This window comes from Carcharhinus amblyrhynchos, unplaced genomic scaffold (genome assembly GCF_965287045.1).
Source record: "Carcharhinus amblyrhynchos unplaced genomic scaffold, sCarAmb.v2.hapA scaffold_38, whole genome shotgun sequence".
Classification (NCBI taxonomy): domain Eukaryota; kingdom Metazoa; phylum Chordata; class Chondrichthyes; order Carcharhiniformes; family Carcharhinidae; genus Carcharhinus; species Carcharhinus amblyrhynchos.
This window is the reverse complement of record NW_027649779.1, coordinates 10,341,580-10,357,292: the sequence shown is the minus strand read 5'-3', so window position 1 is coordinate 10,357,292 and position 15,713 is coordinate 10,341,580. Positions and strand designations below refer to the sequence as shown.

Below are 15,713 nucleotides of genomic sequence, written 5' to 3'. Positions count from 1 at the left end.
TAGATGGCCTACTCCTGCTCCTATTTCTTATGTTCTTATTTCTTATTTCTTATATTCACATTCCAGACAGAAGCACATGCATGCAGATCCACATACATACACAAACACATACATACATTCAGATGTATACATGTTATTAGATGTTCACACTGACAGGAATATAGGTACAGAGACACGTAATGTTCTACACATTAACACGCAAACATGGAAAATACATATGTACACATTAACAGACTGCACACAGATGGCCAGAGAGTCAAACTTTTACACACAAAACATTACCATGCTCAAATAGAACAGAACACCATAGCACACATTGCTACACACGGAAACACAAACATCGTTATGAAGATATCAACACGGATATACAGACACTAATATGTTAACAGACATGTGCACAAAAAGACTGAGGAACAGGCTCACACAGAATGGGAAGGAAACCATCCCCGTGTGACAGAAATCAACATATTAAAGTAGGCATGAACACATGCACACATTGTGCGTGACATTAGTAAATATGTATCGACTTCACACAATAAGAGCCATGCATCCACAATGTCAGCCAAATAAAATATACACAGACCCAGACACACAACAACACAAATCAACAAGCACAAGAAAATGAACACGTTCATTAACCCTCATTCACACACATTAACGCAGGGCCAAACGTTAATGCAGACCACGAGATTCTCATGCATATGCACACAAATGCAAATTGCATCGATAAACACGTTGAGAAACTGAATTTAAGCTCATGATCTACTAAGCATTTCCACCATCAATGAGAAAAGATCGGAAATTACATCCCGGCTCTTAAACAGCAGCATTCACAGTTTACAGATCAGTAAACATCTGTGAAAACAAGCATTGATCAGTGAACATTCCTCCACATCAGTCATAACATTCTTCAATGCTATGAAATGTTCAAAAATGAACTGACACTCAAGAAAACATCTTCAGTTCTTCTGACATGGACTGTCCAAGGAATGTAAAGATCAGCTGTGAAAATAATTATGGAGATTGGCTACTGAGTGCCCTGAACTTAATCGTAGATATATATCGAAAATTATACAGAGAATACATTAACAGTTTATGAAGGAGAACGGGGAAAGAAAAATAACAATAAGATTCCCTGGATCAATAAAGTAATCTAATTTCATTTCCTGGTGTCCATCCCCTAGACTTCACTGATCACATCTGGATTGAAAGCAATGAGGATGATAACAGCAACATCTGGACCGCTTCCACATTCATCGTCCTGTTCTTCCTGAGCATGTCCTACAGCACTGCCGTCACTCTGGTGAAGGTGAGATGATTCAACTCACTCACATTTCACACTGGCAGAATGTATTTGAAACATCTCTCAATGTTTCACTGATTAAAAAAACTCCAACATTAATGTCCCGCATCATAAACATTTGCTTCAATATTGTATCTTTCTTTTACAGATCAAGTAATGAGTTGAATTTTGAACGCAGTAGATTTACCACAGATTATCAAAATCTCTGGATGACACAGATACAGTATCTGCTCTCAGTGACTATCAGTAAAAAAAATTCTCAGCTTGTCATTCTGAATCTGTAATTGAGGTAATGATAGACATTATTTCAGTTTCCAGTGTGAAATGTACGAGGCATTTTTGTTAGAATGTAATTGTGGTTAATAGTTTAAATATCATGTATAATTAAGAAACTTTTCTCATTCCTCATTCGCATCTGATAATTCCTCTTTCTATTAAGATCCTGTTTTCTGTTTCTGGTGTATGTACCAGATGTACAAATATTGATGGATTCCCTGTGCATGTGTCCTGTTCTCAATGTGAAGCTCGATCGTTATGTTCACTTTTCTAGCTTAAAACAAATGTCGCTGTAAAATATTCTCTGAATTTTTAAAATTAATATTGATTGAAATTTAACCAACTCTGGCTTGGATTAATTCCTTTCTCTTCAAAACCCATCAACTCTGCCCCATTTTCCCTATTATACGGTTTTCCCCTCTTTCCCAGGCAGGGATTTTTCCCAGTCAAGTGTGAGATGTGGTTGAACTCAAGACCCTTCAGTGAAAGAGCCACTCTGCCACCCAGTGACCCATCCGTTTAAATACACATTCATCTCTGCCTTTTCATGATAAAATCCAGAGACGTGAGTGAATAATGCAGAGAACTGCGGCGATTTCACGCATAAACTGGTCTGTCACTGACGAGTTTCGGGTAATCCTAAACAGCATCTTCATTCGAGGCCAATGCAGGACAGTGTGTGACAGAAGATAGTTTTCTATACACTGCCTCTTGAAAAAAAAAAGCGTTATCAGTGTCACCATAGGGTGGGTTACCAGACTGTATCTCTCTTTATATCATCCGATGAAATACTTCCCAGACATGCAAACCACAAGCTGGATAGAGGAAACATACAGAACAGATATACAAATCATGACATGAAATGAAGAAATTGAGGTGTATTTCACTTAAACACATCATCGATTACAAATTTCCAAATTATGACTAATGTTGTGGGTAATTTGACAATTTGAGATAGTCTTCAACTATAGACAATATAAAACTCACGAGACAGATATCTCTGTGTGAGGGGGTAACATTAATTGAAAACAAAAGCAAAATATACAGCTGCTGGGAGATCATCAAAAGGGTTAAGTGGCTCTGGAATAGGGCCACGGGAATATTTTGTTATTCATTGTTACGGGATGTAGGCGTCACTTGCTGGGCCAGCATTTCTTGCCCATCCCTAACTGCCCTCCATTTCAGAGGGTATTTGAGAATCAACCACATTGCTGTCAGTCTGGAGTTCACATGTAGATCAGGCCAGGTAAGGACGGCAGCTTTCCTTTTCTAAAGGACGTTACTGAATAAAATGGGTTTTTACCACAATTGATAATGGTTAAGGTTTGTTAGTAGACTTTTAATTCCAGATTTTAATTGAACACAAATTTCACCATCGACTGCGGTGGGATTCGAACCTGGGTCCCCAGAGCCTTACCCTGAGCCCAGTGATAATTCCACTGGGTCACTGCCTCCCCTATTGATCCAATTGTTATTGTTTATCTCAGGGTGCAGGAACAACAGAATCCAGCTTTGTGGGTCACACATGAAGTCGTCTATGTTTCAGCAGGCTGTAATACTGATTAAATCCCTTCCCACACACGGAGCAGTTGAACGGTTTCGAGCCAGTGTGAACTCGCTGGTGTCTCTGCAGGCGGGATGGATCAGTGAATCCCTTCCCACACAGGGAACAGGTGAACGGTTCTGTTGCAGTGTGAGCTCGCTGGTGTTTCAGCATATAGGATGAATCAGTGAATCCCTTCCCACACACAGAGCAGGTGAACGGTTTCTCCCCGGTGTGAATGCGTTGGTGCCTCAGCAGGCCAGACAACTGAGCGAATCTCTTTCCACACACAGAGCACAGGAACGGTCTCTCCCCGGTGTGAATGCGTTTGTGTTTCAGCAGATCATCACTTCTTTTAAAGCTCTTATTGCATTCTGAGCATTGAAAAGGTCTCTTATCAGAGTGAATGTGTTGGTGTTGATTGCAGTAGGAAAACTGAGCAAATCTTTTGCCACAAATGGAACAGGAGAATGGCTTCTCCCCTGTGTGAGTGCGGCGGTGTCTCCGGAGGCTGGATGACTCTGTGAAAGCCTTCCCACACACGGAGCAGATGAATGCCCTCTCCGCGGTGTGAATACGCCGGTGACGTAGCAGATGCTGTAAAGAAGGAAACGCTTTCCCACACACAGGGCAAACGTACGGCCTCTCCCCAGTGTGAGTGCCCTGGTGTATCAGCAGACTAATCCTCCTTTTGAAGGTCTTCTCACATTTAAAGCATTTAAAATGTCTCTTCTGAAAATGAACCTGTTGGTGAACGGTGCAGTGGGAGGACTGAGTGAATCTCTTCCCACACTGGGAGCAGCTGAATGGCCTGTCCTTGGTGTGAACTTGTTGGTGCTCAGTGAGATGCACTGAGTCACTGAACGACTCCCCACAGTGGGAGCAGCTGAACGGTCTCTCGTGTGTGTGAAGGAGCTGGTGCTCTGCGAGGCGGGAGGACTGAGTGAACCTCTTCCCGCAGTGGGAGCAGCTGAACGGTCTCTCGGCAGTGTGAAGGAGCTGCTGTTGGGCCTGTTCCTCAGAGGTTTCAATGCTTTCCCCAGAATCAGAGCTTTGAAGAGGCTTCTGAATAATGTGGTTGAGTTGGTGAGCCAGCAGGTTGGACGAACACATGAATTTCTTCCCACACACGGAGCAGGTGAATGAACTCTCACTATTGTGAGCTCGCTGTCGTGTCAGCATGTTTTCCAGCTGTATCAATCCCTTCCCACAGGAGGAGAAAGGAAACAGATTCTCACCAGTTTCCAACTGAGATGGTCAATTAAATCCCCTCAGATGTACAAATCCCAATGAACTGCTTCACTCTGTCTGACGTGAGATTTCTTTGTCCAGACTGCAAATCCCCCTCTTCTATTTCCTGTAAAATTAGTTTACAAAGAATTACATGACTGGCACGGTGGCAAAGTGGTTAGTACTCCTGCCTCACAGTGCCAGGGACTTGGGTTCGATTCCAGCCTTGGTTACCTATCTGTGTGGAGTTTACACATTCTCCACTTGTCTGTGTGGGTTTCCTCCGGGTGCTCCAGTTTTCTCCCACAGTCCAAAGATATTCAGGTTAGGTGAATTGACCACGTTAAATTATCCATTATTTCCCCCCCAGGATGTGTAGGTTAGGGAGATTAGTGGGGTAAATAATTTGGGTTATGTTGTTAATGCTATCTTTGGAGCTCCGTCTCTCAAAAGTGGAAGTAGACCTTGGTTTTAAATAGATATATCTCTTGGGGCTAAGGGGATTTAATGGTGGGGGGTGGATTAGGAATTGAATCTGAGGATCAGCCATGACCATAATGAATGGCAGGGAATGCTCAAAGGGCTGAATGGCCTACTTCCGTTTCTATTTTCTATCTATGTTTCTATGTAAACATAAACAGCCTGGGGCAGAAGTGTAACCAAAACAACCATAAGACATAGGAGCAGAATTAGGCCACTCGGCCCATCGAGTCTACTCCACCATTCAGGCATGGCTGATATTTTTCTCATTCCCATTCTCCTATCTTTTCCCCATAACCCCCTGATCCCCTTATTAATCAAGACCCTATCTATCTCTGTCTTAAAGACACTCAATGACCCGGCCTTCTCTGCAGCAAAGTTCCACACATTTCCCATTCTCTGGCTGAAGAAATGCCTCCTCATCTCCGTTTTAAAGGATCGTCCCTTTAGCCTGAGGTTGTGCCCTCTCTGATTCTAGTTTTTCCTACTAGTGGAAACATCCTCTCCATGTCCACTCTATCCAGAGCCTCACAGCATCCTGTAAGTTTCAATAAGATTCCCCCCTCATCTTTTTAAACTCCAACGAGTATAAAGCCGTATATCCGATGCAGGTAACTATACAGGGATGCAACCACTCATACTGAATATGTACATGACCCATAAACTTCTCCCGGCTGCAAATGTCAGGTGCAGCCTGGGAGCGGGTGAAGCTGTTTGAAAACCTGTCACTCATGGCGCAGTGCATCCCGAGCACTAGGACCCGGTGGGAGCAGAAACACAAAGACCCACCCACTCATGGTTGCGTCACCAAGACACCAGCGCATGCGCTCTGCTCCTTGCTCAATCAAGATGGCGGCCGTTAACCGAAGCTTCGTCTCCGAAAAAAGACCGGAAGCTGCAAACACGGGACCTACGGGCTCATATTCGAGGTTTGAGACCTTCACTAGATATTTAGAAACCCTCTACGTCCATCCGCCGGTTCCATTGCTCCCTCTATGTTTCCCCATCCTTACCGGCTGCTGATGAGACAGAGGAACTTCGCTCCGAAAGCGGTCACCCACACTGCGCGTGCTGCAAACGCCGTTGCTGACTGCGCATGTGCATTCCTTCCGTACGGTGAACTCCAGCCCCGCCCCTCATTCACTCCGATTGGTTGGAGGACCAGCCTCTCCCGCTCGGTCCTCCAGCCCCGCCCCCTCTTCCTATTGGTCCGTAGCTGCCGTCAATCAGTTCCCCGGGCATTGTGATGTGGAGCATGCGCAGTGTCAGTGGTGCTGGTTTGTCCCGGAGAAGCGGAGTCAGCGTTAGGCGGTGGCTGGGCGGGTCTGGAAACACTTTGTGGATCCGCTTCAGAATCATTGTCAGCCCCCTGGTTTGCAGCTGTGGGGCTTCTCCCGGGAACAGACCCAGGTTAACGGCCCCATTTTGGCTCAGCCACTGGAGGATGGTTCACATCAGAGGATGGGGGAGGGGGACAATAAACAAGTGGTTTCACTTTGGCCTCAAATCAATGAGGACTCTGATCTCTGGGAAGGAAACCCTGGGAGGATTCACAAACACCCGCTGGAGGACCCAACACCCCCATAAGACCCATTGGTTTTATTGTCAGTCTGCAGACAGGAGCTGGAGAACTGAACCCATGATGTGGATGTGCCGGCGTTGGACTGGGGTAAACACAGTAAGAAGTCTGACAACACCAGGTTTTAGTCCAACCGATTTATTTGATAGTAAACTCACAAGCTTTCGAGGGGACTCCCTCTTCGTCAGGTGAATGGAGAGTTCTGGCCTCAGACAGAGCATATAAAGTACTGACAGTTTAGAGATTACTGATTAGAATGCAAATCTTTACACCTAACCTGCTGTTCAAGTCTTAAAGTGGCTGACAATGTGTGTGGAAGGAGCACTGATCACAGGTTAAAGAGATGTGTATTGTCTCCAGACAGCACAGTGAGTGAGGTTTTGCAAACCCAGGCAAGTCACGGGGGTTACAGATAGTGCGACATGAACCCAAGATCCCTGTTGAGACCGTCCTCATGTGTGTGGAACTTGGCTATCAGTCTCTGCTCAGCGACTCTGCGCTGTCGTGTGTCGTGAAGGCCGCCTTGGAGAACGCTTACCCGAAGGTCAGAGGCTGAATGCCCGCGACCACTGAAGTGTTCGCCAACAGGAAGGGAACAGTCTTGCCTGGTGATTGTCGAGCGATGTTCATTCATCCGTTTTCGTTGTCGTAGCGTACATTGGGGAGACCATGTAAAATAAAACCTTGGGAAATAGCCGCCAAGAATCCACCCTATCTATTCCTCTCAACATTTTATAAACCTCTATCAGGTCGCCTCTCAACCTTCGTCTCTCCAGGGAGAAGAGACCTAGCTCCCTCAACCTATCTTCATAAGGCATGCCTCCCAATCCAAGCAACATCCTTGTAAATCTCCTCTGCACCCTCTCAATAGCTTCCACATCCTTCCTGTACTGAGGCAACCAGAACTGCGCACAGTACTCCAAGTGGGGTCTGACAAGGGTCTTATAAAGTTGCAGCATTACCTCCTGACTCCTAAACTCAATCCCTCGATTAATGAAGGCCAGTACACCATACGCCTTCTTGACCACATCCTCCACCTGCGAGGCCGATTTAAGAGTCCTCTGGACCCAGACCCCAAGATCCTTCTGCTCTTCAACACAGCTAAGACTCCTACCCTTGATATTGTACTCCTGCATCCCATTGGTCCTGCCAAAATGGACCACTACACATTTATCTGCGTTGAAGTCCTTGTTTTCCTATTTTTTTGCTTCCAGACAGAGCTGACCTTTATTCTGCCATTAACACTTACTCTGGACCAATGCTTTGTGTCTTTATTACAACTATTACCTCTCCCTTCGCCTTTTGTTCTAGGACATTTTTGTCATTTAATCTCACCCGCTCTCTAACCAATCCCTGACTTTCCCTTTCGTTCTCCCTGACCCTCCCTTCTTTCTTACCAGCATCAAACCCATCCCATTTCCCCCTCTCCTTCTGAGGTCGAGTTACGTTGGGCGTGAAACATTAACTCGGTTTCTCTCTCCACTGTTGCTGCCAGACTTGCTGCATTTTTCCAGTTCTTTCTGTATTTATTTTTGATCTAGCTGTAGTTAAGGGGAAGAGGCTATTTACTAACCCGGAAAAAAGTAAATGTCCTTCATCAGCTTTTGTGGATCATTTCAGTGGGAAATGTGCTCTCCCAGGTTCAAAGAGCATCAGCCCACTGGGAGCAAAGTCATGAGAGCGGCCAGTCCAGCAGAAAGAAACCCTCGCCAGTGACCTACTGTCAGAATGAATAAATTGCAGACCTTGATATAATTCACAGCAGAAACAATAACAGCAGAATCCAACTCCTGTTATCACTCGTGAACTCGCTGGTGTCTCTGCAGAGAGGATGAAACAGTGAATCTCTTCCCACACACCGAGCAGGTGAACGGTCTCTCCCCGGTGTGAACTCGCTGGTGTCTCTGCAGGTTGGACGCTGTTCTAAACCTCTTTGAGCAGTGAGAGCAGCCAAAGGGTCTCTCCTTGGTGTGAACGCGCTGGTGGACCATCAGTTCCTGAGAGCTTTTGAAGTCCCTCCCGCAGTCAGAGCATTTAAAGGGTCTCTCCTGGGTGTGAGTGACTGTGTGCGTCGACAGGGCAGATGACTGAGTGAAGCCCTTCCCACACACACAGCAGATAAATGGTTTCTCCCCGGTGTGAGTGCGCTGGTGTACCTGCAAGTGCGAGGATGTTCTAAACCTCTTTGTGCAGTGACAGCAGCTGAACGGTCTGTCCCCGGTGTGAATGCGCTTGTGGACCCTCAGATCTGAGGCGTGTTTGAAGGCACTCCCACACTCAGAGCATTTAAAGTTTCTCTCATTGGTGTGAATGACTTTGTGACTCAGCAGGTGGGATAACTGAGTGAATCCCATCCCACAGTCAGAGCAGGTGAACGGTCTCTCCCCGGTGTGAACTCGCTGGTGTATCTGCAGGTTGGACGATGTTCTGAATCTCTTGGCGCAGTGAGAGCAGCCGAACGGTCGCTCCTCAGTGTGAGTGCGCTGGTGGGACACCAGCTCTCCAGAGCTTTTGAAACCACTCCCACAGTCAGAACATTTAAAGGGTCTCTCGTTGGTGTGAGTGACATTGTGACTCAGCAGGTGGGATAACTGAGTGAATCCCTTCCCACAGTCAGAGCAGGTGAACGGCCTCTCCCCGGTGTGAACTCGCTGGTGTCTTTGCAGATTAGGTAAGTCAGTGTATCCCTTCCCACACACAGGGCAGGTGAACGGCCTCTCCCCAGAGTGACTGCGCTGATGAACTTCCAGCCGAGATGGGACCATGAATCCCTTCCCACAGTCCCCACATTTCCACGGTTTCTCCATGGTGCGGGTGTGAATCTCCAATCAGTTAAATCTCACACAGAACACGGCTACACTCTCTCCCCGCTGTGAACGCTGCCATGTATTTTCAGACTCTGGAACACACTCACTCAGGTGTGTGTCTTGGTACATTTCCAGTTGCGCTGATGCTTAAAATCTCCACAAACAGGCAGCTCAGAGAAACATTTCTTCTTCTAGATTTAAAGGCCGATGATATTGAGGTCCCAATGGATCGAGTGACTCTGTCAGATGTTGATGGGACATTTGGTTTGAGATTTCTGTCTGTAAATCCGTACCTTCAAATATCCTGTAAAAGGAGTTTACAAAAGTGATTGGTGTCAGTACAGAATAGAAATACAGAACAGACAATTCGAGTTTCTGTAGAACATTCTTTTCTCTCTCATTCCCCAAAAGGTATAAATCTCCATCCCACACACTCTCCCTCCATTCTCACTCTGCTGTATCTAATATTCATCCTCCCAATTCTCCTCAAGGTGCTGATTGAGTCTGATTGACAGATCCATGCTCACTGCTTCCTGTCCTGGACACAGGTAGCTGAAAATCTCCATGCAGGCTGCCAGACAGATCTATGCCCATACGACTGGACTAACAATGTGTGGAATATACACACTGGACTCACTTCCTTTCCCTTCAGCGGCTAAGGACAAACAAGTTACCAGGGCCCAGTGAACTGCACACTAGGCTTTTATTGGAGGTTGCTGAAGAGATGGTGGATACTTTGGTTAAAATTTTTTGTAACGTGTTAAATTCTGGGGGGGTATCAGAAGATTGGAAAACAGCCAACGTGACACCTTTGTTCAAAGAGGGAGAAAGGCAGAAGGAAGTGGACTATAAACCGGTTTATAAAATCATAGAATCTACTGTACATTTGGCCCACCAAGCCTGCACTGACAACAATCCCATCCAGGTTCGATTCCCGCAACCCCAAGTATTTACCCTCTTAATGTGTCAACACTAAGGGACAATACATCACGGCCAATCAATCGAACCCGCATTTCTTTGGAATGAGGTAGGAAATCGGAGCACCCAGAGAAAACCCACGCAGGCAGGGGGAGAACATGCAAACTCCACAGGTCCCTGGTGCTGTGGGGCAGCAGTGCCAACCAAGGTGCCAACAAGCCATCCCGTGCTGCCCCATTTAAGTTAGCAGCGGTTTTATGAAAGTTTGACAAATTTGCTCAACTTCTTTGAGGATGCAAGTGGTCAAGTAAACGGAGAGTAATCTATAGATGTTGTGTATTTAGATAGGTTGGCACAGTGGTTAACACTGCTGCCTCACAGTGCCTGGGACAAGGGTTCAATTCCAGCCTTGGGTCACTGTCTGTGTGGAGTCTGCACATTCTCCCCATGTCTGTGTGGGTTTCCACCAAGTGCTCCAGTTCAGGTTGATTGGCCACACTAAATTAGCCCTTAGATTTAGAATTGTGGGATTAGTGGGGAAAAAGTGTAGGGTGATGAGATTAGGGCCTGGGAAAGATGCTCTGTTCATGAGTCAGTGCAGACGAGATGAGCCAAACAGCCTCCTACTGCACTCTAGGGATTCTATGATTTCCAAAGGGCATTTGTCAAAATGCCACATAAGAGGCTGGTGCATTAAGTAAAGGCCAATGGAATTGGTGCAAGTGTGTTAACATGGATTGAAAACTGGCTGTCACATAGAAAACAGGGAGTTGGAACAAATGGGTCACTTTCAGAGTGGAAACCTGGAGAAGGAATAGAATGATACAAAGATAGGTGAATGGACATGTTATGATGAGGATATTTTGATTCTGCAGTGGGATATGGATAGATTGGGTGAATGAAAACCTGGCAAACGGACTTCAATGTGGGGAAGTGTGAGGTCATGTATTTCAGTAGGAAGAATCAAAATGGAGATTATCTAGGTGGGGAGACACTGCAGGGTGAGTGAAGTACAGAGGGATCGAAGTGTTCTTGTGCACGAACCACAAAAAGCTACCAGCCAAGTCCCACAATCGCTAAAAAGGAAAATGGAATTTTGACCTTTATTGCAAAGGATTGGAGTTTAAAAACAGGGAGGTTTTGTGGCAACTGCACAGGGTGTTGGTGAGGCCTTGCCTGGAATACTGCGTACAGTTTTGATCCCCCTTACTTAAACAAGGATTATAGTAATATTAGAAGTCGTCCAACAGAGGTTCACCAGGCTAATTCCTGGGATGAGAGGGTTGTCCTATTAAGAGCAAATAAATTGTCTATTTATTCCTTGAAGCTTTGAAGATAAAGAGGTGACTTTATTGAAACATATAAGATCCTGAGGGAGCTTGACAGGGTAGACGATGAGATATTTTCAGATAGCCCCGAATAAGATAAAGAGTCAGTCATTTAAAATTGAGGTGTGTAGAAATTTCTTCTTGCATCCCTGGTATTCTCTGCCCCAGAGGGGTTGTGGAGGCTGAATCATTAGGAGTGGAGGTGGATAAATAGTTGATAAGCCTTTTCCTCGATCATTGGGAAAAGGCAAGGAGTTGAAGGCCGTATGGTTCAGCCAATGATCGGATTGAGTGGCTGGACAGGCTTGAAGGGCCTGGTGGCCATTCCTGCTTCTATTACTCCTAATGAATGGAAAGGAGGGAGAAAAGAAAGTGTTTTACTCACAGATGTTGGAGACAGGAGGAAGTCTGACTCAGTCTGAAGCTCAATCTTTATTCAGAAAGAGCAGCACCTTTCCTGTGCAGGAATAAGCAGCTCAAGAAGCTCACTGACCAACTTCCGCATTCAGACAATGGCGGAGCTTTGATTGGCTGGAGGACCAGATTCCTTCAGGTCCTCCAGCTTTTCCCATTGGCCAGAACGATTGAGAGACAGCGATCACAGCACAGTCCTTCCGGTCCTCCAGAGTTCCCATTGGCCAATCCACCCGCAGACAGACAATGGGGGGCGGAGGCCTACTTTGGGGGGGGCGGGGCGGGACATGCCGTCCCAGTCGCGCTGAGCTGCTGTCCAATGGGAAAGGCTGGAAGACAATGGTCAGGGCGCCGGTCCCGCCCCACGGCCGCACATGCGCATTCACTCCAAAAACCCGCACTTGCGCATTCACTCCAAAAATCCGCACATGCGAAGTCACTCCAAACACCCGCACATGCGCATTCACTACAAAAATATGCACATGCGCATTCACTACAAACACCCGCACATGCGCACCTTTGATTCACTGCCCCCTCACCAGCTCTGGCCAATGGGAAGAATTGGAGGACCGGAAGGTCGCTGTTCTACCAGCCAATCAGAGCGTGGGTTTTTGGGTGAATGAAGATGGGGCAACAGACAGATTGAAAATTCTTCCTGTTTCCAACATCTGAGAATAAAACACTGAGATCCGTCACCTGTCCTGGTTCATTCGCCAGCACCAGGTCAAGTACAGCCTCTCCTCTCGTAGGCTTATCCACGTACTGTGTCAGGAACCCCTCCTGAACACACCTAACAAACTCCTCCCCATCCAAACCCCTTACCCTAGGGATATTCCAGTCGATGTTTGGGAAATTGAAGTCTCCCATCACGACAACTCTGTTATTACTACATCTCTCTAGGATCTGTTTCCCTATCTGCACCTCAACTTCCCTGTCACTATTGGGCAGCCTATAGAAAACACCCAGCAAAGTTATCGACCTTTTGCTGTTCCTAACTTCCACCCACAGAGACTCCATAGACAGTCCTTCCACGGCATCCTCCTTCTCTACAGCCGTGACACTGCTCCTGATCAACAGTGCCACTCCACCACCTCTTTTGCCCCCAACCCTGTCCTTCCTGAAGCATCTGAATCCTGGCACCTGAATACCCAGTCCTGTCCCTGAGATATCCAAGTCTCTGTAATGGCCACCACATCACATTCCCAAGCAGCAATCCACGCCCTAAGCTCATCTACCTTATTTACTACACTCCTGGCGTTAAAATAGACACAACTCAGCCCCTCGGTCTGGACATTTCTCTTCTCCATCACCCGTCTAACCTCCCTCTCATTCTGCCTACAGTCCTTCCCTACTCGGGAGCTAACCTCCTCGCTCTCAGTCTCCTCATCTCTATTCCCTCCCCGCAACCTTTCTAGTTTAAAGTCCCCCCAGTAGCCCTAGCCAGTCTTCCCACCAAGATATTAGTCCCCCTGAGATTCAAGTGCCACCCGTCTTTACTGAACAGGTCACACCTGCCCCTAAAGAGGTCCCAATGATCCAGGAACCGGAATCCCTGCCCCCTGCTCCAGTCCCTCAGCCACGCACTCACCCTCCACCTCATTCCATTCCTGCTCTCACTCTGTGGCGCAGGCAGCAATCCTGAGATTACTACCTTCGCGTTCCTCTTTCTCAGCTGTCTACCCAATTCCCTATAATCCCTTTTCATGACCCCCTTCCCTCTTCCTGCCTATGTCAATGGTATCTATATGAACCACAACCTCCGGCTCCTCACCCTCCCCTTTCAGGAAGTCTGGGAAGCGTCCAGAGACATCCCGGGTCCCAGCTCTAGGGAGGCAAACCACCATCAGCAACTCCCGTCTGCGTCCGCAGAAACGCCTGTCTGATCCCCTCACTATGGAGTCTCCTATTAACACTGCCTTACTGCTCTTTTTCTTACTTTTTTGAAATACTGGGTCAGGCTCAGCTCCAGAGACCTGGCCACTGCTTCCTCCCCGAGGTGAGCTGTCCCCCCCAGCAGTACTCAGACAGGAGTACTTATTTTAGAGGGGGACATTCACTGGCGTGCTCTCCATCACGTGAGCTTTCCCCTTCCTAACCGTTACCCACTTGCCTTCTTCCTGTTGCCCCAGTGTGACCATTTACTGGTAGCTCCTGTCAATTATCTCCTCATTCTCTCTAATGAGACGAAAGTCCTCGAGCTGCATTTCCAGTTCCTTTACCAGGTCCCGTAGGGACTGCAGTTCCACACACCAAGCACAGATATGGATGTCTGGGAGACCAGGAGCCTCCAGGACCTCCCACATGTTGCATTGGGAGCAACATACTGGCCTCACACTCATACTTGCCCTTTTTAGAAATACAGAGAAAAAAGTCATTTAAAAAACTTATAAACTTACCTTGCCACACCCTTTTCGCTTAAGCCCTGTGAGTCAAAGCCCTTCCAGCTCACACAAAAACAAACTTTCCTGCTCTCACTCCGAGCCCCCTCTCTCTCTTTTTTAGGTTAGAGGAGGTGGGAGGGTAGGATACTCTACCTGTGTGGAGTATCGGGATTCCTCGCCATTCCAGTTTACGGTAAGGAAAAAGAAACTACCCAAGACTCTTTGCAAACTGCTTCCGGTTTCCGGAGTAAAATTTAAAGAAAAAAAACGAGCAAAGTTAGTTTTAAAAATCGCTCTAACTTACGCTCAAGCTCTCTTCTTACAAATCTCTTCCTCTCTTCAGTGCTCCCAAGGATCAGTGAGGATTGTGAATATATTGTCCTGGACAATAATTGGGATAACTCAGCTTGGGTGTGGTTGAATGGAATATATCAATCTGTTAACCACCTACAGTTAGTGAAAGTCTGGAACGTGTAGCTGGAAATCACTCCCTAACAGCACTGTGGGTGTATTTACAGGCATTGTAGCAGTTCAGGGAGGCAGTAAGAAGTCTGACAACACCAGCTTAAAGTCCAACCGATTTATTTGATAGTAAACTCACAATCTTTCGAGGTTTCCCTCTTCGTCAAGTGAATGGAGAGTTCTGGCCTCAGACAGAGTATATGAAGCACAGACAGTTTAGAGATTACTGATTAGAATGCGAATCCTTACACCTAACCTGCTGTTCAAGTCTTAAAGAGGCCGACAATGTGAGTGGAAAGAGCATTAAGCACAAGTTAAAGAGATGTGTATTGTCTCCAGACAGTACAGTAAGTGAGGTTTTGCAAACCCAGGCAAGTCACGGGGGTTACAGATAGTGCGACATGAACCCAAGATCCCTGTTGAGGCCGTCCTCATGTGTGTGGAACTTGGCTATCAGTCTCTGCTCAGCGACTCTGCGCTGTTGTGTGTCGTGAAGGCCGGGCATTCGGCCTCTGACCTTCGGGTAAGCGTTCTCCAAGGCGGCCTTCACGACACACGACAGCGCAGAGTCGCTGAGCAGAGACTGATAGCCAAGTTCCGCACACATGAGGACGGTCTCAACAGGGATCTTGGGTTCATGTCGCACTATCTGTAACCCCCGTGACTTGCCTGGGTTTGCAAAACCTCACTTACTGTACTGTCTGGAGACAATACACATCTCTGTAACCTGTGCTCAGTGCTCCTTCCACTCACATTGTTGGCCACTTTAAGACTTGAACAGCAGGTTAGGTGTAAAGATTCGCATTTTAATCAGTAATCTCTAAACTGTCTGTGCTTTATATGCTCTGTCCGAGGCCAGAACTCTCCATTCACCTGACGAAGGAGCTAACCCGAAAGCTAGTGAGTTTACTATTAAATAAATCGGTTGGACTTAAACCTGGTGTTGTCAGACTTCTTAACTGTGTTTACCCCAGTCCAACGCCGGCATCTCC

General features: G+C 46.7%; 3 protein-coding genes across 2 annotated transcripts; 1 reads left to right on the top strand and 2 right to left on the bottom strand.

Moving 5' to 3' along the window:
- LOC145362487 (uncharacterized) overlaps nt 1-15,713 on the top strand; it is a 76,311-nt gene that overhangs the window by 10,910 nt on the left and 49,688 nt on the right.
- LOC145362501 (uncharacterized) lies at nt 2,966-4,304 on the bottom strand. The gene has a single exon (XM_080218521.1). It carries the CDS (start codon nt 4,302-4,304, stop codon nt 3,099-3,101), a length of 1,206 nt encoding a protein of 401 aa, XP_080074647.1. The 3' UTR covers nt 2,966-3,098.
- LOC145362573 (uncharacterized) lies at nt 8,208-9,397 on the bottom strand. Its single transcript, XM_080218574.1, has 2 exons — nt 8,304-9,397; nt 8,208-8,231 (listed from the first exon to the last, which is right to left on the bottom strand). The coding sequence occupies exons 1-2, from the start codon at nt 9,216-9,218 to the stop codon at nt 8,208-8,210; spliced, it is 939 nt and encodes a 312-aa protein (XP_080074700.1). The 5' UTR covers nt 9,219-9,397.